The 27,884-nt window shown below is 36.4% G+C and overlaps 1 protein-coding gene across 1 annotated transcript in view; it reads left to right on the top strand.

The window, feature by feature from the left end:
• Positions 1-7,705: 7,705 nt before the first annotated feature.
• The window catches only part of LOC123245856 (calcium-activated chloride channel regulator 1-like), a 49,425-nt gene continuing 29,246 nt past the window's right edge, over positions 7,706-27,884 (top strand). The window contains exons 1-6 of the mRNA XM_044674848.1: positions 7,706-7,732; positions 12,625-12,789; positions 22,183-22,323; positions 22,488-22,635; positions 24,880-24,985; positions 27,288-27,465. Coding sequence (XP_044530783.1) covers positions 7,706-7,732; positions 12,625-12,789; positions 22,183-22,323; positions 22,488-22,635; positions 24,880-24,985; positions 27,288-27,465 — 765 coding nt within the window. The remainder of the gene's footprint in view (positions 7,733-12,624; positions 12,790-22,182; positions 22,324-22,487; positions 22,636-24,879; positions 24,986-27,287; positions 27,466-27,884) is intronic.

Below are 27,884 nucleotides of genomic sequence, written 5' to 3'. Positions count from 1 at the left end.
TGTAAATGATTATGCATTCATTATCTATCTAAAATTCCAGAATGTGATCATTTTCTCAATCTGATAGCAGGAGATTTTCAGGGAAAGTATTGGATTTTTAGCATCTCATTCTCTTCAGGGGGAAATGAGAATTTTAATTTCTGAATTTACTTTAATTTTTGAGAATTTTAATTTGTTTTGAAACTAAATTTTTTTCATATAAGTGTTCTCAGCTTTCAAATATCATAATGGGTATCTGATATGTGCTTAAGCAAAAGCCCAAGTTCCTTTTGAGAATCTGTTTATGGATGTCTCTTCCTTTTCAGCAAAGAAGTTGTAGAGGAGAATTCCTGGGAGAACACATATCAACAAAGTCTATTACAGACCCAAAGACAGGATGGACTGTGGGAAATCATATACTTTTTTTCTTTTGTAAAAGTTGTCAATCTGTGTTTTCCTTTCTAAATCCTACTTGCTGAAGGGAAGTGACCCTAGAAGTTATTTTCCATGAGGTCTGGCCCTTATCTCCCTCACAGCTTTAGTGAATAGAGGTTTCTCTCTCAGGTTCTCCTAGACACTGCCTTTTGTTCTTTGCTATGGTCAGTGACTGAATCACTTTGACCACAGAGGGAAATGACAACCTTATTCGCAAGAAACCCCAGGATGGGCCTGAGTTATAGACCAAATACTAAATCCTTGAGTTCCTTTCATTCACCCTCAGTTAGAACTCTGAAGCTGAAGACAAGCTTAAGAAATCAAAACCTCAAGCATATTGTCATCATTCACACTCCAGTGAATTCAATCAACTGATTAATGCCTTTACTTTCTTTTCTTTTTTTTTTAACCCTTGTACTTCGGTGTATTGTCTCATAGGTAGAAGATTGGCAATGGGGGTCAAGTGACTTGCCCAGGGTCACACAGCTGGGAAGTGGCTGAGGCTGGGTTTGAACCTAGGACCTCCTGTCTCTAGGCCTGACTCTCACTCCACTGAGCTACCCAGCTGCCCCAATGCCTTTACTTTCTAAATAAATTCCTCACTTTGTGTAATTCATTAAGAGTCTGGACTGTGTGACTTCCCAGATTATAATCTGTCTCATTTGATCGAAGACCCTTGTTCTAGTTACCTTAGTAGTTTTGAATTATTTACAGGTTGACCACATATGTATATATACATCCAGATATATTGTGAAAGATAAGAATTAAAATTACCTTTGATTTCTACTTCTTTGATTTTACATTGTGATTGGTTTTTACATTGCTGTATTGATTTTTACAATGGTTAGTATCAGCCTGAACTCACCCTGCTAAAAAAAACCCAATCTCTCCCAGTGGGAACTGACTTAAAGGTGTGGTTGAAACAGAAACTTGTTATCACTTTGTTGTTTGCTATAAGTGTCTAGGACATCTGCTTCTTTTCTGTAAACAAGACTAGCTTATTGGTACCATTCCCCCACAAAAGACAGAGCCTTGTATGTCTTTGTGTTATTAGTCATGATCTGATGTTCCCCAAGGGAACTCATGGGGAGTTTCAAGTTGGATGATTTTCTAATCAAGATAAGAGGCAATTAAGGCCAATAAAGCAATTAACATTTCTTAATTATTAGATGGGTATCATCAGCCACACCTGAATGCTAACCCACCTTCCCTAGCTGTAGCCAATCTTGATCCTCTCCTTTCCTTTGTATCAATAAAAAGGGTCTTTCTCTTCTCATGAGGGGGTTGGTCCAACCTGCTTTTTTAAACATTTATACCTGTTGTTGTTAATAAACTGATTTTGCTCAGAGAAATATGTTTCCCATTTATGACATTTTACTCACATACTATATTTGTGATTTATAACTGTATACATATGTTGACAAAGATTGGATCTGGTATTTCATGGAAAAAAATAGAGAAGCAGATGAGGAAACTCCCTCTGCTAATGTAGGTTGGCTCCTTCTCTATAAATAAAAAATTTTCCATATCCATGTAAAAACAATTTTTAACATTTTTAAAAATTTTGAATTCCAAATTCCTCTCTTCCCCCTCCTTGAGGTGGCAAGAAATTTAATATAGGTTGTACATGTGTAGTCATGCAAAACATATCTCCATATAAGTCATGTGGTGAAAAAAGCATGAAAAAATTAAGAAAGTAAAATCAGTATATTTTCTTCTATATTCAGACTGCATTGGTTTTCTCTGGATTTGGATGAGTGTTTTCCTTTCTAAGTCCTTTGGAATTGTCTTAGATCTCTGTATTACTGAGAATAGCTAAGCCACTCAGCATAACTCAGTCTTTTGTTTTTTAATAATATTTTATTTTTCTTCTTGTCCTGGGAACTCTTGAATTTGGTTACAATATTCCTGGGAATCATCATTTGGGGATTTATTTCAGGAACTGATTAGTGGCTTCTTTCTATTTCTATTTAAGAATATCAGGGCAATTTTCTTTGATAATTTGTTATAACATAATGCCTAGACTTTTTTTTTATTACTTTTGGGTAGTCCAATAATTCTTAAATTGTCCAGGATGTATCTATTTTTCAGGTTACTTGTTTTTCTAGTGTGATATTTCACTTTTTTTCTATATTTTCATTCTTTTAAATTTATTTTGTTGTTTCTTGAGGTCTCATGAATCCATTAGCTTCTATTTGACCAATTCTAATTTTTAAGGAATTATTTTCTTCCATGAGATTTTGTCCTATTTGACTTGGTCAATTTTTCTCTTTAAGACATTCTTTCTTTTTTAAAATTAATTTATTTAGAATATTTTTTCATGGCTACATGATTCATGCTCCACACCTCTATCTCTTAGTCAATCCATATTGTTTTGATTATCACTGCTTTACAGTACAGTTTAAGATCTGGTACTGCTAGACCTCCATCCTTCACATTTTTTTCATTAGTTCCCTTGATATTCTTGATCTTTTGCTCTTCCAAATAAACTTTGTTATAATTTTTTTCTAATTCAGTAAAAAAATGTCTTGGTAGGTTGATAGGGAATAAGAAAATTAATTTGGGTAGGATTGTCATTTTTATTATATTAGCTCATTCTACCCATGAACAATTAATGTTTTTCCATTTATTTAGACCCAGTTTTAATTCCGTGAAAATTGTTTTGTAGTTGTGTTCATAAAATTCCTGTCTTTGTCTTAGCAAACAGATTCCTAAATAGTTTATATTGTCTTGAGAGATTTTAAATGGAGCTTCTCTAACTCTAGCTGCTGAGTTGTGTTAGAAATATATAGAAATGCTGATGATTTATGTGGGTCTATCTTGTACACTGCAATTTTTCTAAAGTTGTTGATTATTTCCACTAAGCTTTTTAATTGATTTTCTTTAAGTAAAGTAGCATATCAACTGCAAAGAGTGATAATTTAGTCTCCTCATTGGCTACTTTAATCCCTTCAATTTCTTTTTCTTCTCTAATTGCTATTACTAGTGTTTCTAATACAATATTAAATAATAGAGGTGATAATGGACATCCTTGCTTCACACATGATCTTATTGGGAAGGCTTGTCCCCATTTGCAGATGATGCATGCTGATAGTTTGAAATATACATGGTTTATTATTTTTTGGAAAGGTAGATCTATTCCTATACTATATAGTGTTTTCAATAGGACTGGGTGTTGCATTTTGTCAAAGACTTTTTCTGCATCTCTTGAGATAATCATGTGATTTCTGTTAGTTTGGATACTGATATGGTCAATTATATGGATGGTTTTCCTAATATCAAAACATCCTAGCTTTGCTAGTATAAATCCCACCTAGTCATAGTGAATAATCCTTGTGATAACTTGCTATAGTATTTTTGCTATTATTTTATTTAATGTTTTTGCACCTATGTTCATTAAGGAGATTGGTATTTAGTTTTTTTCTCTGTTTTTGGTCTGCCTGGCTTTATTATCAGTACTGTATTTATGTCATTAAAGGAATTTGGTAAAACTCCTTTGCTTATTTTGCCAAATAGCTTGTATGGTACTGGGATCAGTTGTTCTTTAAACATTTAATAGAATTCCCTTCTGAATACATTTGGCCCTAGGGATTTTTTCTTAGATAGTTCCTTGATGGCTTATTTAATTTCTTTTTCTGCGATGGAATTATTTAAGTATTCTATTTCTTCTTTTGTAACTCTATGCAGTTTATATTTTTGTAAATATTCGTCCATTTCACTTAGATTGTCATATTTATTGCCATATAATTAAACAAAATAGCTCTTATCTACCTTAATTTCCTCTTAGAAATGAGATTGCCCTTTTGATATTTGATACTATTAATTAGATTAGCTTCTTTCTTTTTTTTTATTAGATTAACCAGTACTTTATCTATTTTGTTTTTTCAAAGTACCAGATCGTAGTCTTATTTATTAGTTCTATAGTTCTTTTACTTTTACTTTTATTGATTTCTCCTTTTATTTTTAGGATATCCAATTTAGTTTTTATTTGGAGATTTTTAATTTGCTTTCTTTCTAGTTTTTTAAGTTGCATGCCCAATTCATTAACCTCTTCCCTCTCTGATTTGATCATATATGTACTCAGGGATATAAATTTTGCCCTGAGTACTGCTTTGACTGCATCCCATAGATTTTGATATGTAGTTTCCTCACTATCATTCTCTTCAATAAAACTGGTAATTGTTTCTTTGATTTGTTCTTTGACCCACCAATTTTGAGAATTAGATTATTTAGTTTTTAATTAATTTTAAATTTGCCTTTCCATAAGCCCTTATTGATTATGATTTTTATTGCACTATGGTCTGAAAAAAATTGCATTTATTATTTCTGCTTTCCTACATTTGTTTGCAATGTTTTTATAGGCTAGTACATGGTCAATTTTTGTATATGCCACATGTTCCTGAAAAAAAGGTATATTCCTTTTTATCCCTATTTATTTTCCTCCAGATTTCTATTAGCTCTAATTTTTCTAAAATTTCATTCACTTCCCTTACTTCTTTCTAATTTACTTTTTGGTTCAATTTATCTAGTTCTAATAGGGGAAGGTTAAGGTATCCTACTAATATGGTTTTACTGTCTATCTCCTCCTTAAGCTCCTTTAGTTTCTCCTTTAGAAATATGAATGCAATGCCATTTAGCGCATATATGACAGGTACTGATATTTCTTCATTATTTACACTGCTTTTATCAAGATGTATTTACCTTCCTTATCTCTTTTATTTTTGCTACTCCTGCCTTCTTTGTCTCAATTGCAGCCCAATAAGTTCTACTCCACCCTTTTATCTTTACCCTGTGTATGTATGTCTACATGCCTCAAGTGAGTTTCTTGCAGACAATATATAGTAGGATTCTGGTTTTTAATCCATTCTGCTATCTGCTTCCTTTTATGGGTGAGTTCATCCCATTCACATTCAAAGTGATGATTATCGTCTGTGTATTCCCCTCCATTTTGACTTCCTCCTTTAATTCTACTTTTCTCTTATCTCTTAATCTCTCCTCCAGCTTTTCATTTTTAGCCAGTCTACCCCCTTTCTCCTCCCTAATGTTATTCCCCTTCCCACCCCTCCCTTCTTATTATTTCCCTCTTACTACAGTGCCTTTTAAATGATTTCCCCAACCTCTCCCTCCCTTGTATTGCTCACCTCCCCACCAGCCTGTTTGTTACCCTTCTACTTCTCTATAGGGCACAATGCAATTTCTGCCCCTATGGATCTGACTGTTCTTCCCTCTCTGAGCCAATTCCAATGAGCATAAGACTTAAGTATTACCTCTTGTCAGTCTCTTCTTCCCTTCCTTTTTATTGGTCTTCTCTGCCTCCCCAACAACCTCCCTTCCCCATGGGCTTCTTTATGAAATATATATTTACTCCATTTCATCTCTTTTCCCATTTCTTTTAGTATTATTCTCTTTTTTCAACCCTAATATATATATATATATATATATATATATATATATATTTGTCATATTATCTTATACAGTTTACCACTGTACACTATAACTATACTTCATCTAGTTATTACAATGATAACAGTTTTTAAGAGTTACCAATATCTTTTCATATAGGAATACACATCATTTGACCTTATTGAGTCGCTTAATTTTTTTTCTTTCTTAATGAACTTTTTGTGATTCTCTTAAGTTCTGTATCTGGGCATCAAATATTCTCTTTAAGTCCAGTCTTTTCTTTAGGAATGCTTGGAAAGCTTCTATTTTATTAAATGACCTTACTTTCTTCTGAAAGAATATAGTCATTTTCGCTGGTTAGTTGATTCTTGGTTGTTGACCCAGTTCCCCTGCTTTCCAGAATATCATATTTCATGCCATCCAGTCCTTCAGTGTTGATGCAACCAGTTGCTGTGTAATCCTGACTGTGGCTCCATGATATCTGAATTGTTTCTTTTTAACAGCTTGTAGTATCTTTTCCTTGGTCTGAAAGTTCTTGAGTATGGTTATAACATTTCTGGGCTTTGTCATTTGGGGATTTAATGCAGGAAGTGATCTACAAATTCTTTCAATCTCTATTTTACCCTCTTGCTTAAGAATATCAGGGCAGTTTTCTTAGATAATTTCCTACAGAATGATATCCAGGCTTTTTCTTTGGTCATGATTTTCAGGTAGCCCAGTAATTTTTAAATTGTCTCTCCTAGATCTATTTTCCACATCAGTTGTTTTATCAATGAGGTGTTTCATATTTTCTTCATTTTTTTCCTTCTTTTGATTTTGTTTTTTGATTCTTCTGCCTTGTGAAGTCATTCACACCTAGTTGTTCAGTTCTAATTTTTAAAGACTGAATTTCATCTCTAGCTTTTTGATCCCCCTTTTACTTTTGATCTATTTTTTTGTAAGTCATTGTTTTTATCTTTTACTTTCTTTGCCTTGTTTTCGAGTTGGCCAATTCTGGTTTTTAAGACACTATTTTCTAGTTTTAGATCATGTTCATCTGTTTCCAGATGATCTTTTTTGCTTTTTAAGTTCTTTTCCCAATTTTCTTCAACCTCTCTTAATTGTTTATTGAATTGTTTTTTGAGCTCTTTCAGAGCCCGAGTCCAATTTGCTGGAGTACCTGAGTTTTTGTTTGCTGTTCCCTGGTCTTCCTCTGTTCCATTTGTTCTTTGTTCAATACCTGAATAGAAGCTATTGATTGTAATTTCTTTTTACTACTTCTGTTGTTTACTCATATTTTTTCCTTCTTTCCCCCTCCTTATGGGCTGTATTCTTATTTCTCGGTTTGTTTGCTGGATCTGTGAGTCTGAGCTTTTCTGTTCTGAAGGGGCCTCTTCTCTGTTCTCCTGGTAAACCAGATTAGGGGATTGAGCTGACCTGTTGTATTAATGTGCCCTGAGGCTAAATCTTCCCCAGCTGACAGCAGAGTCTGAAGGTGAAAGAGGAGGTGTGGAGGCTGAAGGTAGTTACCCTAGGTCTTTCCATCTGCTCTTCTCTGCCAGCCACCTCCCTGCCAATCACCCAGTCAAAGTTCTGAGCTTCCCCTCCCCCAGGGCCCCCACATCTGGCCTGCAGGCCATAGTTTGCCCATCACTAGCCTAAACCAAAAGCCAAAAGGCCCTGGCCTAAAAGCTTTCCTTGACTCCTTCTTCTACCCTATGCTCCTAACCTAATCTAGTAATGGCAGATTGCAAATGTCTTCAGATGTAGCTAGCACAGAGAGAAGCTTTCTTCTTCAAGACTGGATCAGTCTAGGATAAATCCTCTGGGACAGCTAATCAGTTTAGCCAGTCTGCCCAGGGTTGTAATCATAGAGACTCAGGTTCAATTCAAATGGATGAAGGCAAGGATGAGGAAGAAAAATCCTCTTGGAAAGGTGAGGTTTCAATCCCCCTAAGGGAAACTGAGCTACATTTGCTTTAAGGCTCAGAAACAAACTTCCCCACAGAGACAGTTCTTCCCATAATCCTTTGTTCTCCTCTCTCCAAATGCCTTGGTTGTTAGTCTTGTCACATTCCAACATTCCATTCTTATCTCTGTGCAAAATCTTTTTCCTGCATTCCCAAGGTCCATGACTATTGCCTTCCCTTCTTTCCCAAATTTCAGTTAACTCACATAATCAGACTATTGCTTTCCCTCATCTCCCTCAAAATGTATATACAGGACCCTGAGTTTTTCAATTCAGTAGAAATTCCCAATAAATATATTACTGTTGGTCTTACAAGGTCCTAGGTCATTTGGCTCTGTGTGGTGTCTGTGATCTTCCCTTGTTGTGTGTAAAAATTTGTTCTCGTATAACTACTCTTTTGGTTTTATTTTTCAAGTTGCTAGTGTTATATACTTATATTACATGAAGGGGAAAGGCAGCATGACAAAGTGGATAGAGAAGTGGAAGGGGAATAAAACAAGGGAGTAAGAATAACAGAGGGGAAGGGGAAGTAGCAAGGGGAATGGGATTAAAAGCCAAACACTTGTAAGAGGGATTGTGCAAAAAGAAATTTACTCTTCCCCCTATGAATACCTGGCGTGAAGTTGAAACTCAGCCCAGAAGCCAGGGCAAGAGAAATCATTGGGTAAATTGAGTCATGAGGATAGAACAGCAGTCAGAAAATGGAGCAATAGAGTCAAGAATATTGTGAGATGGGGGCAGGGCAATCTTCTCTGCAATGTCCCCTTTACAGCCCTCCCCCCACCCTGGGTAGTTCCGGCAAAATAGAAAGCTGTAGTTGGATTCCAAGACATCACATTTGAAAGTTAGTAGGCAAACAGTTTGATAAACTGAGGCAAGAGTAGATTTTTGCTCTCTTAGCTTCCATGTTTGTTGCTGACTGGACTTACCTATGAGCGGGTCTAGGGCACCCTTAATGGTGGCCATAGAATAGCAAGCTAAATGAAGCAATAAGGAAAGTACCTTTTATATCTCTCTTTTATTTTTCCATCTTTCTTTCCCTACTACTTTTGATTTAATGAAATTATTAATTTGAGGCCAGTTTCATAATTTTCACTCTTATAAGACAAAGTAAAAGGAGAAAGAAGGATCAAAAGGGTAAAATAAGATGGAGGGAAATACAAAGTTAATTATCATAACCGTGAATGTGAATGAGATAAACTCACCCATAAAACAGAAGTGGATGGCTAAGTCAACTAAAAAACAGAATGCAAGGATATATTGTTTAGAAGAAACACATTTTAGGGCAGGAGAAACACAGGATACAGTTAAGGAGCTGGAGCATAATTTATTGTGTTTCATCTGAAAGAAAAAAAAAAGGAGTAAGCAATCATGATTTCAGATGAAGCTAAAGCAAAAATAGACCTAATTAAGGAGATAAGGAAGGAAATTACATCTTGATAAAGGGTACCATAGATAATTAAGTAATAGCAATAATAAATAGATTTTCACCAAATGGTATAGCCTCTGAATTTTTAAAGGACAAATTAAGTAAGCTTCAGGAAGAAATAAAAACTATACTAGTGGGGGCCTCAATTTTCTCCTCTCAGAATTAGAAAATCTAACCAGAAAACAAAAAGGGAAGAAGTTAAAGAGGTGAAAAAAATCTGAAAACACTTCCATTTAATTGATCCTTGGAGAAAAAGTGAATGGGGATATAAAGGAATATACCTTCTTTCAACAGTATATAGTACATACAGAAAAACTGACCATATAAGAGATAATTAATGTATCCTTCTCACATCATATTACAATAAAAATCAAAATCAAGGGCCCATAAAGAAAAATTTGAAAATAATCAGAAACCAAACAATCTAATTCTAAAAAGGGGGTTAGGTCAAAGAACAAATTATAGAAACAATTTCAGTATGAAGAATAATGATGAGGAGACAGCATACCAAATTTATGGGATAGAGCCAAAGCAGAACTTAGGGGAAAATTTATATCCCTATATAGTTATATCAATAAAATAGAGGAAAAGCAAATCAATGAATTGTACATGCAATTTAAAAAGTTGAAAAAAGAACAAATAAATCCCCAATTAAAGACCAAATTGAAATTCTAGAAATCAAAGGATATGAGGATATATGAAGGAATTTGAAGACAAATTAGATCCACTGAGAAAAGTGGCCATGAAAGATGTACTTATGAGTTTGCCTGAGATTCCATGGCAGCTCAAAAAGTATTGTCTACCTATAACCAAAATATAGACATCTCTTAGAAAGTTTCCCACATAATCATCCTTGAGTTCATTATTTTGATGACCCCAAAGAAATTTTTGTAATGTCATGACAAAATGACCCAGACTCTCTTTTCTCCTAGATTCCTGTAAATCACAAAGTTATTTTCAATATTCCTCAATTGCTTAAGTTTGTAGTAATGCCTTAGAAATGTTTTAGTTAATGTCTTTTCACAAACAATTTCCTATGAGCAAGTTACACCCCTAAGAATAAAGTAATGCTTCTACTATACTCTGCTTTCTATAAAAAATTTTCTCTTTGTCATAGTTAATGGTAGGCCTAGCCACAATCTTTGTGTGCTGTGTATCACTCACTTGAGGTCCCTCCCAGTCTTTCAGGTGTTTTCTCTTTCTATCTTTATTCTCTTTCTCTCTCTTTCATTTTCACTCACACAAAAGGAGCTGGCCTCCTTAGTAAGCTTTCTCTCTCTCTTTGTGGTTGTTATGGTGAGTTTAACCCTTGATTACCTGAGTCTTTCATCACCTGTCACTTATCATCTGTGGATCTCTTGTCAAAAGGAAAAATTAATAAAATTGAAATTAAGACAACCATTGAACTAATAAATAAAACTAGGAGTTGTTTATGAAAAATAAAATAAAATAGAGCATTGGTTAATTTGATTTTAAAAACAGAAGATGAAATTACTAGTATCAAAAATGAAAAGAGCGAATTCACCACCAATGAAGAGGAAATGAAAGCAATCATTAGAAGCTATTTTGCCCAACTGAATGCCAATAAAGTGTTAAGTATAGGGGTATTTTGAGTTCTTAATTTGATTAACTAAAAATAGACAAAGGAAAAGTTAATTCTATCTTCACAAGATCTATAAAGAAAGGAAGAATTTATGACCATTCAAGAGAATAAAAAAATTGATATATAAAAAAACAAATTTGAATATGTTAGATTAAAAAAGGTTTTATACAAACAAAACCAATGTAACCAAGATTAGATGGGGAAAAAACAAACTGGGAAAAATTGTGCAACAAATTTCTTTGCCAAAGGTCTCATTTCTCAAATAGAAAGAAGTAGGTCAAATTTATAAAAATATAGAAGCCATTCCCCAATTGACAAATGGTCAAAGTATACGACAAGCAGTTTTCAGATGAAGAAACCAAAGTTATCAATAATCTTATGAAAAAATATTTTAAGTCATTCTTGATTAGAAAAATGCAAATTAAAGCAACTCTGAGGTACCACCACACACTATCAGATTGGCCAGATTGGCCACAAAATGATAAATGGTGGAGCAGATATGGCAAAATTGGGACACTAACAAATTGTTGGAGGAGTTGTGAACTGATCCAATCATTATGGAGGGCAATTTGAATTCTGTCCAAAGGGCTACAAAACTGTGCTTATTCTTTGATCCTTAAATACCACTATTACGTCTGTATCCCAAAGGAGTAGACTAAAAAGGGGGTGGGATGGAAAAGACCCGCTTGTACAAAAATACAGCAACTTCTTTTATGATGGCAAAGAATTGGAAATTGAAAGGCTATTTATCAAATGGGGAACGGCTGAACAAATTGTAGTATATGGTGGTGATGGAATACTATTGTGCCGTAAAAAACAATGAGCAGGATGATCTCAGAAAAAACTGGAAAGACCTATATAAACTGATGCATAGTAAAATGTGCAAAACCAGAAAAACACTGACAGTAAAATTGAACAAGGATCAACTGTGAAAAACTTAGCTACTTTCATGTTATAATGATCCAGAATAATTCTGAAGGACTTTTTTTTTTAAACCCTTACCTTCCATCTTAGAATCAATACTGTCTATTGGTTCCAAGGCAGAAGAATGGTAAGGGCTAGGTAATGGGGGTTAAGTGACTCACCCAGGGTCACAGCTAGGAAGTATCTGAGGCCAGATTTGAACTCAAGAACTCCTGTCTGTAAGCCTGGCTCTAAATCCACTGTGCCACCCAGCTGCCCCCTGTGAAGGGCTTATGACAAAGAATGCTATCCACCTCCAGAGAAACACTATTTCATATATTATAATTTATTTGTGTTTTTATTTTAGGATTTTGACTTTTATGAGTATTCACTTAGAACAGTGATTGAGATGGAAATACGTTCTGCATGATAACACATGTATAAAACCCAGATCAAATTGGTTACCATTGCCAGGAGTGGGTATGGAAGAGAGGGAGACAATTTGAATCTTATAATTTTGGAAAATGTTATGTTAAAAATTATTATTACATGTAATTGGGAAAATATAATATAAAAAAATCAATCCTCCAGTTTCTGGGAACTGGGCAAAACTAGTTTAGTCAGTTTAGTTCTTTGTTTCAACCTCTGGGAATGTAAGGAATGCAATTGACTAAAAATTATATCAACAAAATGAATATTTGCTTTGTACTCTTTTTGTTCAAGATGGTCAGCATTAGAAGCAAGCATTTTAAAAGTACCATTAAAGTTATTTCTGGTTGATAACAAGGAAGAAGTTGTATATTTTTAAAGGCATGGCCTAAGTCCAGAGAAAGTTGAGGTAGAAAACTTTGAAGAGCACATAAATAGTAGCAGAAGGGGCAGGTTTCCTAGACAGGCCTTTGGCCTATAAAGAACTGGACATAGAGAGTCACAGTGCCGTTTAAAATGCTTATTTTCATCCTGACCCTGTACCTTCTACAGGGGGCAGATACATCCCTTGTTAAGCTGAATGGCAATGGCTATGAAGATGTGGTCATTGCAATTGACCCAGATGTGCCAGAGGATGAAAAACTTATTCAGCAAATAACGGTAGGAGAGGCATTAAATGTTTGCTCGTCAGTTTTATTTTAATTTTGAAATGTGTGTGTATGTGTTTTAAAGGGGAATCTTTTATCACTATTTTTTACTGCAAAAAGATCTGGAAATTCCGTTGGCTTGCAAGTTCCATATGAATTCACAATATGATGCAGCATGCAAGAAAACTAATACAATCTTTTAAAAATATTTCATTGATGCTTTTTGGTTTTACATTAGTTAAATCATATCTTTTCTCAGAGATAACTAAGTACTACTAATGGCAAATTCTGAGTCCCCAAATGGCCCAGAAGACAAAGATAGGGCCAGCTAATACATTTGGAAGAGTTATGTGAACTGTCTTGCCATCCCTACCACAAAGAAATGCCAGTCTCATCAAATTCCATTTTCCTAGCTTGAGGATCTTATTACCCACAGAAGGGGCAGTTCTTTGGTTCCTGATAGAAGTCACTGTTATCTTAGCTTCACTGGGACAAAGAAAAGGGAATTCTGCTGCTGTTACCTGCAAGATTTCCAGGGAATTCCATATTCTTCTCCACCCATGACAGAAACTAAAATGATTCATGATTCTTGTCTTGCAGTTACTCATCTGTGTTCACTTTTCCCACAGTAGAGAGAGTTCTTTCAGGGCAGAAACTGTTTTCTTTTTGCCCTTGTTTCCCCTGTGCCTAAGACAGTGCTTGGAACATAACAGATGCTTCAGAAATGCCTGTCATCTAATGTAGGCATTTGAGGTGTTCCCATCACAGCTGACATTTATACGCCATTTTAAGGGTAGCTAGGTGATCCAGTGGAGACAGTTCCAGGTCTGGAGTCAGAAGGATTTGAGTTCAAATCCAGCTCAGACAATTACTAGCTATATGACACTAATTTGCTTTAGTTTCTCACCTGTCAAAGGAGCCAGAGAAGGAAATGGCAAACTATGCCAGTATCATTGCTAAGAAAACACTACATGGGGTTATGAAGAGTCAGACATGATTGAACAATAACAATAATCCCATTGGAAGGGGTTAGGTAGAAAGTGTAAGCATCAAACATTCATTATACAAATAAGGAAACAGAACCAGAAAGGCTAAGTGACTTCCCTAAGAACACATAGCTAAATGCCAATCAAGCATTCATTCCAAGACACAGTAATACCTCTCATTAGCCCATGGTTCTTGTAAATTTTCTTGTTGAGTTGTAATTCCTTGGGTGGCCTGGTGAAGTCCCCTGGACTCCTCAGAATAATGTTTGTAAATGCATAAAAAATACAGAGGCTTTATATAAAGAAAACCAAAGGTTAGTGTAAATGGGAATGTGTTGTGGTTTTTTCCTCCTCTAAATTCAGGGATCCTCTGAAATCTGAGAGCTCTAAGTTAAGAATTCCTGTTCCAGAAAAAGCTGCAAATTTCAGGCTAAGGGAAAACAGGACACAACCATTTCTTCCAAGAGTCCCTGGGACTGAAAACAAACAAACAAGCAAAAAGAGCCTAGAGACTGAAGAGCATATTCAGAGAGAGAGATCTGACATTTTAAGAAACCTGGTTTGTTGTGAATTCAGTTCATTCTAGCTAAAAGAAGGGAACTGTCCAGTGGCTCCAGAACAAATACTGTCAGGAAGTAAAGACCATCATGCATCGTCCACCATTACCACCTTCTCCACATAGTCTGAATAGTCAGCAGGCCCTTCATAGAGGAGAGGGAGAGAGGGAGCAAGGACATCCAGCAGAGGGAAGGAGCTCCAGGAAAACAACTGGGACCAGATTCTCTCTCTCCAATCATGGCCTCCAGTATCAGAAATTATTCTGAGGTTGTATAGTATAAGTGATTGTTCTTTTGTCTTCCTCTATTTGCTGAGAATTTCTGCAGAGCAGAAGCCCTTTGTTCTCCCATAATTTATGCTGGATCCTGGGCTCTGGGAAATTCCACTCTTGCCACACGAAGGATGAATTGTGTCCCTGAGTGGTCCTTGGTGTGCCTCTATGTGCCTCTCTCCCTTCATAAATGGACTGACTGGGGAGTAGCTGGGTGGCTTAGTGGATTGAAAGCCAGGCCTAGAAATGGGAGGTCCTGGGTTCCAATCTGGCCTCAAATAATTCCTAGCTGTGTGACCCTGGACAAGTCACTTAACCCCCATTATCTAGCCCTTAGCACTCTTCTGCCTTGGAACCAAAAGAAATGAATTGACTGGGGAGACTGCCAAAAGTGACAAACCTCCCCTCTCCCCCTGATCCTCAAAAACTCTCACATAATTAATCCATCCCCAAGAATTATCAACCTCCCAAATGCATGCTCCCATTTGTGGCTCAACTCCTTAGGAAATCATCCTCAAAAGCTGCCTCTACCTCCTCTCCTCTTATCTCTTAATTATCTGGCTTGCCTCCCAACCTCATGGCTAAATTAGAGCTGTCCTCCTCAAACTTCCAAACAACCCCTTCGTTGCTGGAGCTAATAGCCTTTTTTTCAGTCCTCATCTTGTTTTACTTCTTTGCAGTTTAAGGCACTCAACACCCTCTTCTACCTGTTCTTCTCTTTTCTCTAGGCTTTGGGGACATTTGTTCCTCCTGGTTCTCCTCCTACTATTTGACTACTTCTTCTCTATCTCTTTTGCTGGATCCTTCTCCAGATCACATCCTCTCAGCATAGGTATCACTCATGCTCTGGCCTCTTCTTTTCTCCCTTTATACTATCTCACTTGGTGATCTCATCTGCTCCCATGGATTCAGTCATCTCTATGCTAATGATTCCTGGATCTTCTTTCTCTCCAAACCTCTCTGCTGATCTTCCTCTTCAGTTGCTTGTTAGACCATCTTAAACTGATGTTAAACTCAACATGTCTGAAACTGAACTCATTCTCTGCCCTTCCAACACTATTTTCTGCTTCCTAACATCAGTCAACAAACATTCATTAATTACCTATTATGTGTTAGACATTGTGCTAAGTGTTGGGGACACAAAAAAGGCAAAAGACAGTTTACTTAGTGTACACACATATGCAAATATATACTACTAGATGGCTGGCAATTATCAGTGAGTGCTAGGCCTGGACTCAAGAAGACCTAAGTTCAAATCCAATTTCAAGACACTTACTATTTGTTTGATCCTGGGCAATTTTACTTAACCCTGTCTGCCTCAGTTTTCTTATCTGTAAAATGAGAATAATCACAGCACCGACCTCCTAGATTTGTTTTGAACATCAAATTATCATATGTAGAGACAGACAGCACTAAGCACAGTTCCAGAAACATAGTGAGCACTATATAAATGGTAGCTATTATAGTTATCCAAAAATCAGTTGAAAAACTCCTAATTCTTCCATGTGCTTTATCACCTTTAGCTTCACTCTCAGCTGTCTTTGAATTCTAAAGCATATAGAGCAATAAGGCAACAATCAACACCAATTTTTTATCTTATGTAGACCAGGTTTAGCATAGAGATGAAAACAAACTCAAGAAACAAATATTAGGGAGACAGGCTCAGTGCTCAATTGGGAGAGCACAAGTATGTGATTCAAAGAATGAGAGAGTAAGTAGTAATCAGTTCAATTCTCAACAAGAAAAGTGATTTGGGTCTCTGTATTTCTCTTTATTCTTTGCCACTTCCATAGAACTAGCCTCCAGTCTCAGTCTTAGCCTCTCAGCATTCTCCCTCTGCCAGTTCATAGTGGTAGCAGCCCATGCAGTGATAGCAGTGGCAACAGGCTAGGGCATCACGATATGGGAGATCTCTCAAGAAAGCTTAAGCATGGTTCTTGTCTCAGTTATCCCAAAAAGGATGAAAAAACATGAAGTTTATTTCTTCCACCACTGAAAAAATACTCTTTGATTTAGAAAAAGAAATGGACTAGAAACAGTCTAAGTTTAAGGTACATGGGATGATAATAGTTATCAATAAAGAGAAGGTAAAGCTATCTTGGGGCAGCTGAGTGGCTCAGTGGATTGAGAGCCAGGCCTAGAGACTGGAGGTCCTAGGTTCAAGTCCGGCCTCGGACACTTCCAGCTGTGTGACCTAGGTCAAGTCACTTGACCCCCTACTGCCCACCCTTACCACTCCTGGGCCAAGGACGGTCCCTAGCCCGGATGAAAAAAGGAGGAGGGTTGGGCGTGGGGCTAGCAACCTCACCCTGTAAAAACTACATCTGCTAAAGAAACTGCAACCTAAAGTAGGGGCAGCTGGACTAGCTCAGTGGATTGAGAGCCAGGCCTAGAGACTGGAGGTCCTAGGTTCAAGNTGGCTCAGTGGATTGAGAGCCAGGCCTAGAGACTGGAGGTCCTAGGTTCAAGTCTGGGCTCAGACACTTCCCAGCTGGGTGACCCTGAGCGACTGTGTGTCCCATTGCCTACTGGTTGTGGCCCTATGCTCCTAGAATGGAGTCCCAGGATAAAAAAAAAAAAAAAAAAAAAAAAAAGCTATCTTATTCTAATTTTGTTCTCTCTGAAAATATTTCACTTAAATCTTAGGAAGCCTCACAGGTATTCTTCGGAGAGCTAAAAAAAAAAATAAAAAAGATGGCAGAATTGATTTTACCATATGCCTGAAGGCAACAAGAAACACAATTTTGTGGAACGTTTGTCATCCATATTGTGATGTTCATGATAAATATTTACAAAACGGCCATCATGGAACTCCTTGTGCCTTACTGGCCCAGACCAATGTCAGAACAAGAAAAAGTAAAGCAATTCTAACAAGAATTTAATCCAACCCTCCAAATTAAATCAACATAGACTTTGATAACTCAGTAACTTCAATACAAAAGTGGAGACAGTTGATGGTGCCAAGAAATCTACTGGAAAATACAGGACAGGAATAAGGAGTAAAAGAGACCAAAGATACTACAAGGAGGCCTCATGACTATACATCAGGGGTCGGCAACCTTTTTGGCTGTGAGAGCCATAAACGCCACATTTTTTAAAATGTAATTTCGTGAGAGCCGTGCAGTGCTCACAGTGTGTGTTCCTGTAACAGCGCCTGAAAAAAAAATTGACTTTATGGCTCCTGCAGAAAGAGCCATATCTGGCCCTCAAAAGAGCCAGATATGGCTCAAGAGCCATACGTTGCCGACCCCTGCTATACATCATAGGAAAAGAGTTATTAGGCATTGGCTATGACGAACACAGACTACATCAAAAAAGTGAAAATGATTTATTTTTACAGACAGGAAGAAAAGATTCATTGTTATGAGAGAGTCCAGAATTAACTAATCTGTCTATTGTTAGATTCTCACATTATTAACTGAATTAGTATAAAGCTAAAAAGAAAGCCTAATAATGACAAAAGATTAGAGGCATATGATGAAAACTATGCACCTATTTATACAAGTTATGGATAATGAAAGATTGGGAATAATACCAAGTCAGAAAGTATTTGTTCAGTGCCGCCTATGTGCCAGGCACTGTGCTAAACATGGGGGATACAGAGAAATGCAAAAGTCAATTGCTATTCTCAAGGAGCTCATGTTCTGATAAAAGAAACAATACAGATATGTGTGGGGACAAGTATAGAGACATGCCCTAATCCTAAAGTATCGAACTAATAAAAGAAAGGAATAATTGTCCATCCATTAAGCTTCTTACTTTTGACTCATTTATTGTGTCTTCCAAATCAACAAGACCCTTACAGAGGAATGGCCCTTGATAACTCTACCCCACTACATGCACAAACCATTCCTTCTTGACCTTGACAACTCTTCCATTAAGTACCCAGCAATAGCAAGAATCTTCTATTTGGGATCATATAGCTGTGGTCTCTGGTCTCTTTATAATAAATACATCAAGAACTTATTGAGGGGGCAACTGAGTGGCTCAGTGGATTGAGAGTCAGGCCTAGAGAAAGAAGGTCCTGGGTTCAAATCTGACCTCAGACACTTTCTAGCTGTGTGACCCCGGGCAAGTCACTTAACCCCCATTGCCTAGCCCTTACCATTCTTGGTTGATTCTAAGACAGAAGGTGAGGGTTTTTTTTTTTTTAAAAAGAACTTATTGAGTCAGTTGGTGCCATGAAATGCCCTATGGAAATAATGTTTAGGAAAAAACGGGAAAAAAAAACAACCCCAACAACTTAAACTTCATCTTGGTAAAGATAGTTTCCATATTGTTGCTTGTTACCATTTCCAGATTGTTGTTTAGTTGTGTCCAAATCATCATGACACAGTCCAAGGGATTTTCATGGCAAAGTTATTGAAATAGTTTGCCATTTCCTTTTCTAAGATGTCTCCATTTTACAGATAAGGAACTGAGGCAAAGAAAGGTTAAGTGACTTGGGCAGGGTCAAACCACTAGGAAGCATCTACAACTTTTGGCATTGTCTGCTAAATGATTAAGTTAATAAATTATAGGCTGAATGAATTTAGGATATTATTCTTGGAGGTACTTCATATCTTTAATGTATCTGCTAAGTCCAAAGAATCCTTGGTACTTTCCTCTAGAAAGGACACAGATGGCAGCTCTCCTGGTCCCAGTCTAGAACCTACATCACTCACTTAAGCTCTCTGAATTGTCCTTCTCTTCAATTCATCCTACATGTAGCTGCCAAAGAGATATCCCTGGAGTCACATGCCAGCCTGCTCAAAGAGCTTTGGGTAATCAGGACAACTGAATGAAGGGCTTAGGACTGAAATGAGAGCAGAATGTCTCCACTGCTGGCTGCCATGCAAAGACTGCCCAACAGGAGCACCTGATTCACATAACCAGTGGTTGGTTCCCTGTTGTCTTTAAAATAAAATTTGACCTCCTCTGTTGGGCATTCTGAGCCCTTCACAATCTGGCTCCAGCCCACCCTTCTGCATTTATTATGCTTGTCACTTTCTCTGCAAGCTCTGCTCTAACTTAACTGGCCCAACTTGCTTTTCTCAGATCTCATTTCTTGCCTCTGATACTGTTGTCCATCCCAAGGATGTGCTTCCTCTTCACTGCCAACTCTTAGAATGCCCAGCTTCCTTCAAAACACCGCTCAAGTACCATGGCTCCAGGAATGTTGCCAAGAAAACTGCATGGACAAGAGCTGGAAAGAACTGAAAGAATGAATGGCAACTAGAATTAGTAGAAATTGGACAGATTTCTTATAGAAGGTGGGATTTTACCTGGAACATGAAGGAAGCAGGGAAGAAGAGATGAGGAAGAAGAATATTCCATATATGAGGGATAACATGTAAACTTTACAAACTTTAAAGTACTATGTAAATATTAGCACTTCTTAATATGTTATTCTATTACATTAGATGTATAGTTATTGTTTTTGTTATGATGTTACTGTATCTTCAGAGCCTAGGATAGTGTCTGGAACACTAGTGACTTAATTAATGTTTATCAGTAACTGGTTTCTCAGGAAAGCATGGAGGATCAAAAAATGTCTCACGCTACCAATTCTAGTTTCTCAGAAAATATGAATGTTTCCTGTCAGTAGTCTAATGGAAGAGGTTTGTTTTAGGGACGAAGAAAGGACCAAAAACTTTTACTGTTTTTAGTGTCTGTGACTAATTTTTTCATTAAAAATTCAATTATCCCATTGGAGTTTTGGGAGCTGTTATGATACAGAAGAGTGAGATCCCAAGCAAATGGAAATTCTTGGTGAGAATCTCCTTCTACAAAAGTGCTCCTATTTTCTCCTTTGTCATATGCCCCTTTGTTACTGTGGTAAAACACTGGATCTTCATGTCAGAATGTTTTAAATGGATAAAAATCATAGAATTGAAAATCACCTATAATGAAATTCAGTTATCAAAACAAATTCACAGACCCTAGATAAGAACCTCTACTACACCAACACAGATCAGCAATTGCTCTCTAATGGTCTTAAGAATTTGTTAGGGATACAAGGATTAAACAACTTGTAGAGGGTCACACAGCCAAGTGTCTCCTTCTCAATGAATTCTCAGCTGGAAGGAGTCAGGGCTCACATTTCTCAAAGTACACCGGGTGCACTGGGCATCTCCTTGCATTTATTCCATATTCCTTTATTATAACTCTTTGAAAATATAGCTCTTCCCACTAGATTGTAAACTCCTAAATAGCAGTGTCTCTATTGGAACCATCTTTCTATCCTCAGTGCTGTTTAAGCACTTAAAATCTGTTGCTAGAACTGAGTTTAACTGAATTGTGTCATGTTGACAGCAAAGTCCCTTAGTGGCTCTAAGGGTGGGGAGGAACAACCTGAGGATCCCACTAGGAAATGTATCACATCTTTGATTGTTCAGAATTAACTTACAAAGCTACCATGTTTCGTGATAAAGGTTGTCAGTTTTTCTGTCACTCAGTCGGCCCTTACTAAAAAGCTGTCTAATTGTAAGGAGAAGAGAATAATTTACCCTTTTTCACAGATGAGGGCACTGAAGGCCTAGTTAAATGTCTTATTATAGCATTTATGAAGCTGTTAGGATGGCAGGCCTGACCCTCAAACCCAGAACACCTGACTCCCACTCCTGTACTTTTTCTATCCTACCATACTGCCTTAGCCTCCTTTATGTCAGCCCTAGCAATCATGATAATAATGGGCCAGCAAATGCAAATAATGACTGTAGTAACTACAGCAAAATTAACTCCTGGAAGTTCCGGTGAGCCAGTCATATGTCCAATCAAATGGGAAGAATTTATTAAGTACCTACTATGTGCTAGGCAGTGAGGATACAAATATAAAGACTAAAACAATCCATCCTCTCAAGGAGCTTCCATTCAAATAGATAATGGGAGCTTACAAGGTAGCATTGATGAGAGAGCTCAGGTATTCTATCAATACCCCTTCAGAAGTTCTAGAGAAAGACCTCTACCATGTTGGGGAATATTCTGAAGAGAACTTATGGGACAGCTTGGACAAGGAACACACCAAATGAAAAGGTATAGATATATTAATAGATGGAGAGAAGACACACATTAAAAAGATTAGATTTATTGAAATATGAACATAACTACAACAAAGTCCTAATCTCACTCATAATACAACATTAGAATTTGGATTTTTTCAAAGAAAAACATTAATTTGGACACAACTATATAAAAAACAAAATTAACAAAAAATATCTAAAATTTTCATGGTGTACTGCTGATTCTTAGTGGGTTTGTACATGGGAGTAGGTCTATGTGAGTATGTATTTAACACAAAGGGACTCAGTAGGGGCCAAGGTTGGATTGGAGTGCTTCTTATCGCCTTGGTGCTGGGTATGGATGCTTGGGGTCAGTGAAGTGGGGCATGTATACCATGGTTTCTTTCTAAACAGCATGTATGACCAGGACACTAATGAAATAATAGTGTAAGCCAAATGGAACAGTACAAGCTTCTTAACATTTCTCCATTTTTACTTGATTAAAATATTGCAGTCATTTTGCACCATCGATATTCATTGTGGAGGTAAATGATTAGTTGTTTATTCCTCCATCAGCTGTTAAGTATTCTGATGGACTCTTTTTCACATAGGACGTGATCTCAGAGGCTTCAACTTACTTATATGGGGCCACAGAAAAAAGATTTTACTTCAAAGCCATTTCCATTTTGATTCCCAAGACGTGGAAGCCAAAATCAGACTATGAGAGACCAAAACTTGAGACATACAAAAACGTAAGATCATCCAATTCTTATTTTTATTAAACTATCACTGTGACTTAAAATTTGTTAAAAAATACAATTCTCTAACACTTAATGAATTTTTTTCCTGGATATTTCAATCCAAATACTATGAGTTTTGTTTATTATATTCTACATAATTTTAAAAACCTTTCTAGGCAGATATCATCATTGAAGTCCCTAATCCCCCAGGCAATGATATTCCACGAACTGACCAGTTTGGACAATGTGGAGAGAGGGGAAAGAGAATTCATTTAACTCCTGGGATCATCCTGGGAGAAATGTTGAATGCATTTGGACCACAAGGTATAGTTGCTAAGAGTGATATTTCATCAAATTTTCAGTATATTTAATAATCTAAGTATCACAGTATACATAGAATATGGTTCTCTTAATTTGAAAATGCTTGACTGCCTCCCAATCAGTAAAAAAGAAATTTTGAGTACAGCCACCAAATATACATTAAATTACAAAGTCTATGTGTATAAGCACATTGAGTTTTTGGATGAAGAAATCAAAGCTATATATAGATATATGAAAAAATGTTCTACATGATTACAGATTAGGAAAATGTGAATCAAAACACATATCTCACTCATATCAGATTAGCTAAAATGATAAAAGGTTATAATGACAAATGTCACAGGAAATATGGAAAAATGGGCACAAAATAATACATGGTTGGTAGAACTGTGAATTGATCTAACCGTTTAGAAAGCAATTTGGAATTATCCTCAGAAGATTATAAAACTGTGTATTCCTTTGAACCCAGCAATATCATTTCTGGGTTTATTTACCATGGAGATCATGGGAAAAGGGGAAAAAACCTATATGTTTCAAAATATTTAGAGTAGCTCTTTGTGGCAGCAAAAAACAAGTTGTCTGTCAATTGGGGAATAGCTAAACAAATTACAAATATAATTGTGATGAAATACTATTGCACCATAAGAAAGGATGAACAGGTTAATTTAAAAAGAACTTGGAAAGACCTACATGAAATTAAAAACAGTGAACCAAGTAGAGCCAAGAGAACATTATATACAGCTACAGAATTAATATTTGAAGAATGGCTTGGGAATGTCCACCTCCAAAGAAAGAACTGATAGAAACAAGAAACACATCTTTTTGTCAGTTGATGCCTTTTATGGGGTGGGGTTGGGATGGAGTGGGTGTGATACTTGGTAATAAATACTAGTAAAAATAATAAAATAAAAATAAAAGAAGGGGAAAAACCAAAGTATATATATGGCTATATGAATTCTGTATACTCAAAAACAGATTATTAAACGATGATAAAATTAAGTAACTTTTGATCCTAGAGTGAATTGGAGACCACTGAGTATGAGTAATGTGGTCAGATCTGGCCTTCAGAAAGATCACTTAGAGGATTGTATAGAGAATAAATCGGTAAGAGAGAGGTCAATTCTAGGAAACCAATCAAAAGCTATTGCAATAGTCTAGATATGAGGTGATGAGGGTCTGAATCAGATTAGCCTGGATAGTAGAGAGAAGGGGAAGGAAGTGGAGATAGAACTGACAAAATATGACAACTGACTGTATACATGAAAGTAGTAGTGTCTTTAAGAAAAGAATAGGGGAATTTAAAAGATAAGTTAGTTTGGGAGAAAGGCTAATATAAGGAGCCAAATCACAACTGTCCCATGCCAACTCATCCTATGTGGTTTCTGCCCTATCAAAAATGAAAAGGGGGCTTGGGGGCTCTAACTTACTGATCACTACTCAAATGGAGAGATAATTGGGATAGAGGCAGAATTTTTCCAGAGCCATTTGGAGAGCTGCTCTGGATAGTTGAGTTACTTTAGTTATAACTGCTTGGAGGGTATTGGCACCCAGCTTAGGACGGGGAAGATTGGAGCTTGAAATGGCAGGTGGAGAGGGTAGAGTGAGGAAGTTTAGAGAACATATGGCTATATTAAAATACAATTATAGCAAAAAAGGGGGTGAGATGTGGCTTATCTCCTCATTCTCTGGTTTCTTGATCCCACACACCTTTGAGTCAGACCACAGCATCTACTGTGGTTTCAAATCTGGCCTCGGGCATTTCCTAGCTATATGATCCTGGGCAAAACATTTAAACTTCTTTGGTTTTGACTTAGAGTTACTACTAAGAAAGAAAGAGTTAAAAACAACAACAACAAATAACATCTCAGTCAATCCTCACAACAACCTTTAGAGATATAGTTAGAATTTCCATTTTTACATTTGGGTCACATAGCTAGTAGGTATGAACTTGGATCTTCCTGATTCCAGGCTCAGTACTCTATCCACTGTATCACCTAGACCACATGGATTATACACTGATAGCCATGAAATAGAAAAGATCTAGAAGAAGGACTTCATGTGTTAGGAAGTTTCTTTACAGATGATCTAGAAGAGAACATGAATAAGGATTTTGAAGGATAAGAAAGCATGACTAAGGTGCCCTCTGTACCAATGAAGGAAATATCCACATACATCTGAGGTGATACTCACCCAATCATTGAATTATAGAAGTAATTATATGTTTGCATTTTAAATATATTCCAACAGGTAAAGTTTTAGTTCATGAATGGGCCCATTTTCGGTGGGGTGTATTTGAGGAATACAATGAAGATGAGCCTTTCTACCTGTCAAATGGAAAAAATCTACCAGTAAGGTATGATTATCTTCTTTTAACTTTTTTGTGAATGACATTAGACTGAAATCATATTCTCTTTTTGGGGGAGGGGTAATTTTTTATTTTTAATTTAAAAATATTTTATTTTCCCCAATTTCATATAAAACAATTAACATTCATTTTTTTTAAAATTTTAAGTTCTAAATTCTCTACCTCCTTTCTTTCTTACCCTCCCTCTCTCCCTGAGATGGCAAGCAATTTGATATAGAATATATAGGTCACTTCACTTTGAGTCAGCTCATATAAGTCTTCTCAGGTTTTTCCAAAATTATTCTTCTCATCAGTTCTTGTAGCACAACAGTATTCTATAACAATCATATACCAAAACTTGTTTGGGCATTCCCCAATTGATAGACATCAACTCAATTTCCAATTCTTTGCCTCCACAAAAAGAGCTGCCATAAATACTTTGTACAAAAATATCCTTGTCACTTTTTTAAAAAATCTCTTTGGGATACAGACATAGTAGTGGTATTGGTGAATCAGAGGGTATCCACAGTTTTATGGCTCTTTGGACATAGTTCCAAATTATTCTCCAAAATGGTTGTATCATTTCACAACTTCACCAATTGTGCATTAGTGTCTTAATTTTCTCACCATGATTCATCCTATTAACCAATCTGAAAGATATGGAGTGGTATCTTAGAGTTGTTTTAATTTGCATTGATGATGCAGAGCATTTTTTCATAAGACTATAGATAAATTTAATTTTTCTATCTGAAAACTGCCTGTTCATAAACTTTGACTATTTATCAAATGGGGAATGACTTGTATCCTAATAAATTTAACTCAGTTGTCAATATATTTGAGAAATTAGTCTTTATATTTACTATAAAAAATTTTCATGGCTTTCTGCTTTCCATCTAATTTTGGCTGCACTGCCTTGTTTGTGCAAAAACTCTTTAATTTAGTATGATCAAAATTATCCATTTAGCATCTTTGATTGCTCTCTATCTCAAGTGATCATAAATTCTTTCTTTATCCATAGATCTGATAAGCAAAGTATTCCATGTGTTTCTGTTTTGCTTATAGTATCAGCCTTAATGTCTAAAACATGTACCCATTTTAATTTATTTTAGTGTAGGGTCTGAGATGTTGGTCTATTCCTAGTTTATGTCAAAATTTTTCTAAAATATTTAGTCAAATAGTGAGTTCTTATCCCAAAAGCTTGGACATTTTGAGTTTTTCAAACACTAGATTACTAGTCATTTACTACTGTCTATTCTGTACTTAATCTATTCCACTGGCTGACCACTCTATTTTGCAGCCAAAACCAAATTTTCTGATGATTACTGCTTTGCAATATAGTTTGAGATCTGGTACTATAGACTACAGTCACATTTTCCCCCACTGATTCCCTTGATATTTTAGACCTTTTGGTCTTCCATATAAATTCTGTTATTTTTTCTGCCTCCATCAAATAGCTTTCGCTGCATAAAATAGGTAGTTTGATAGGGATGGCAATAAGTAAATTTAGATAGGATTGCCATTTTATTATATTGACTCAACTTGACCATAAGCAATTAATATTTTTCCAAATTTTTAGATCTGACTTTATTTGCATTAAAACTATTTTGTAATTGTGTTCATATAGTTTTGGGGTTTATTTTGGCAGGGAGATTCATGGGTATTTATAGATAGCTTTGATTACTTTATCTGTTCACATCCTTTGACTGTTTATCAATTAGGAATAGCATTGTTTTCTTATATGTTTGACTTATTTCTCTACAACAGAAACCAACCTCACATTGGCTGGGTCAGAGAGTTTTAAGAGATATCCTGTTGAGAACTTTTAATCTTTGGAATGAATGAAATCTTATGAAGAGAGCATAGAGAAAGCAAATTGGATTCTTATGAATACAGATAAAGAACTTTAGTTACCCCACATGTTAATGAAGATGGCAACACTGAGGAGCTCCTAAAATTGCTGAGAATAAGGAAGATTCCCTGTTAATTCCAATAAAATGACAATAAGGACCCTGGTGACCATCCCTTTGAGAAACACCATTAGGGACACGAGTAAATCAGACCTGGCTCCCTGCAGACAGGCTAACATGGAGATATTCCAAAGAGCCCACTTAAAATTCCCTGCAGGGATGCTCTGCCAAACAGAAATGGTTCTTGCTGACTATAAGAGACATTGCTACTTAATGGGTTGCTTGATACGCACACTCTGTGATGAAGAAATGAATGGCAAGATACCACATAAGTAGAAGTGTTTTTAGGCGGAGTGACTTTAAATGGACTAATGTTCATGGAATCTAATCTTAATATATTTCAGATGTTCTGATGCTATCACTGGTACAAATAAGGTATATACATGTTCCGGAGGGAGCTGTCCCATCAGAAATTGTGAGACAGATCCAGAAACAGGAAAGTTAGACAAAAACTGTATGTTCATACCTGATAAAATTCAGACTGAGAAAGCCTCCATCATGTTCCTGCAAGGCATTGATTCTGTAAGTATTTGGATCATTAGTTCTGAAGTTTGTAAACAGAAAATAGCCCTAATAGCCGGCATTTACTTAGTATTAAGGTTTACAAGATACTTTGACTTGACCTTCTCTGATGCTTAGAATGACCTCATTTGCCATTACTCTCATTCCTATTTCATACAGAAGGAAACAGACTTAAAGAAATGGAGTGTTGCCCCATCCCACTGCTAGCTCAGGCCTCTTTCTATTATACTAGTCTGCTCCCATCAGAAACACCTGTCCCAATAATTTAAGGCAGGCTGGACAACTCTCCTTAGTGAGCCAATATTTCTCAAAAAGGGAAGGCTGAGGACACAAAGTCAGAACATAAGAGAATGCCACCATCATTACTCCCATCCTCTGGTTTCCCCCCACCCCTCAAACTCACATGCTGCGGCCCATTC

Source organism: Gracilinanus agilis, chromosome 4 (assembly GCF_016433145.1).
Source record: "Gracilinanus agilis isolate LMUSP501 chromosome 4, AgileGrace, whole genome shotgun sequence".
NCBI classification, from domain to species: domain Eukaryota; kingdom Metazoa; phylum Chordata; class Mammalia; order Didelphimorphia; family Didelphidae; genus Gracilinanus; species Gracilinanus agilis.
Note: the sequence above shows the minus strand (reverse complement) of the source record. Positions and strands in the feature narration are given on the sequence as shown.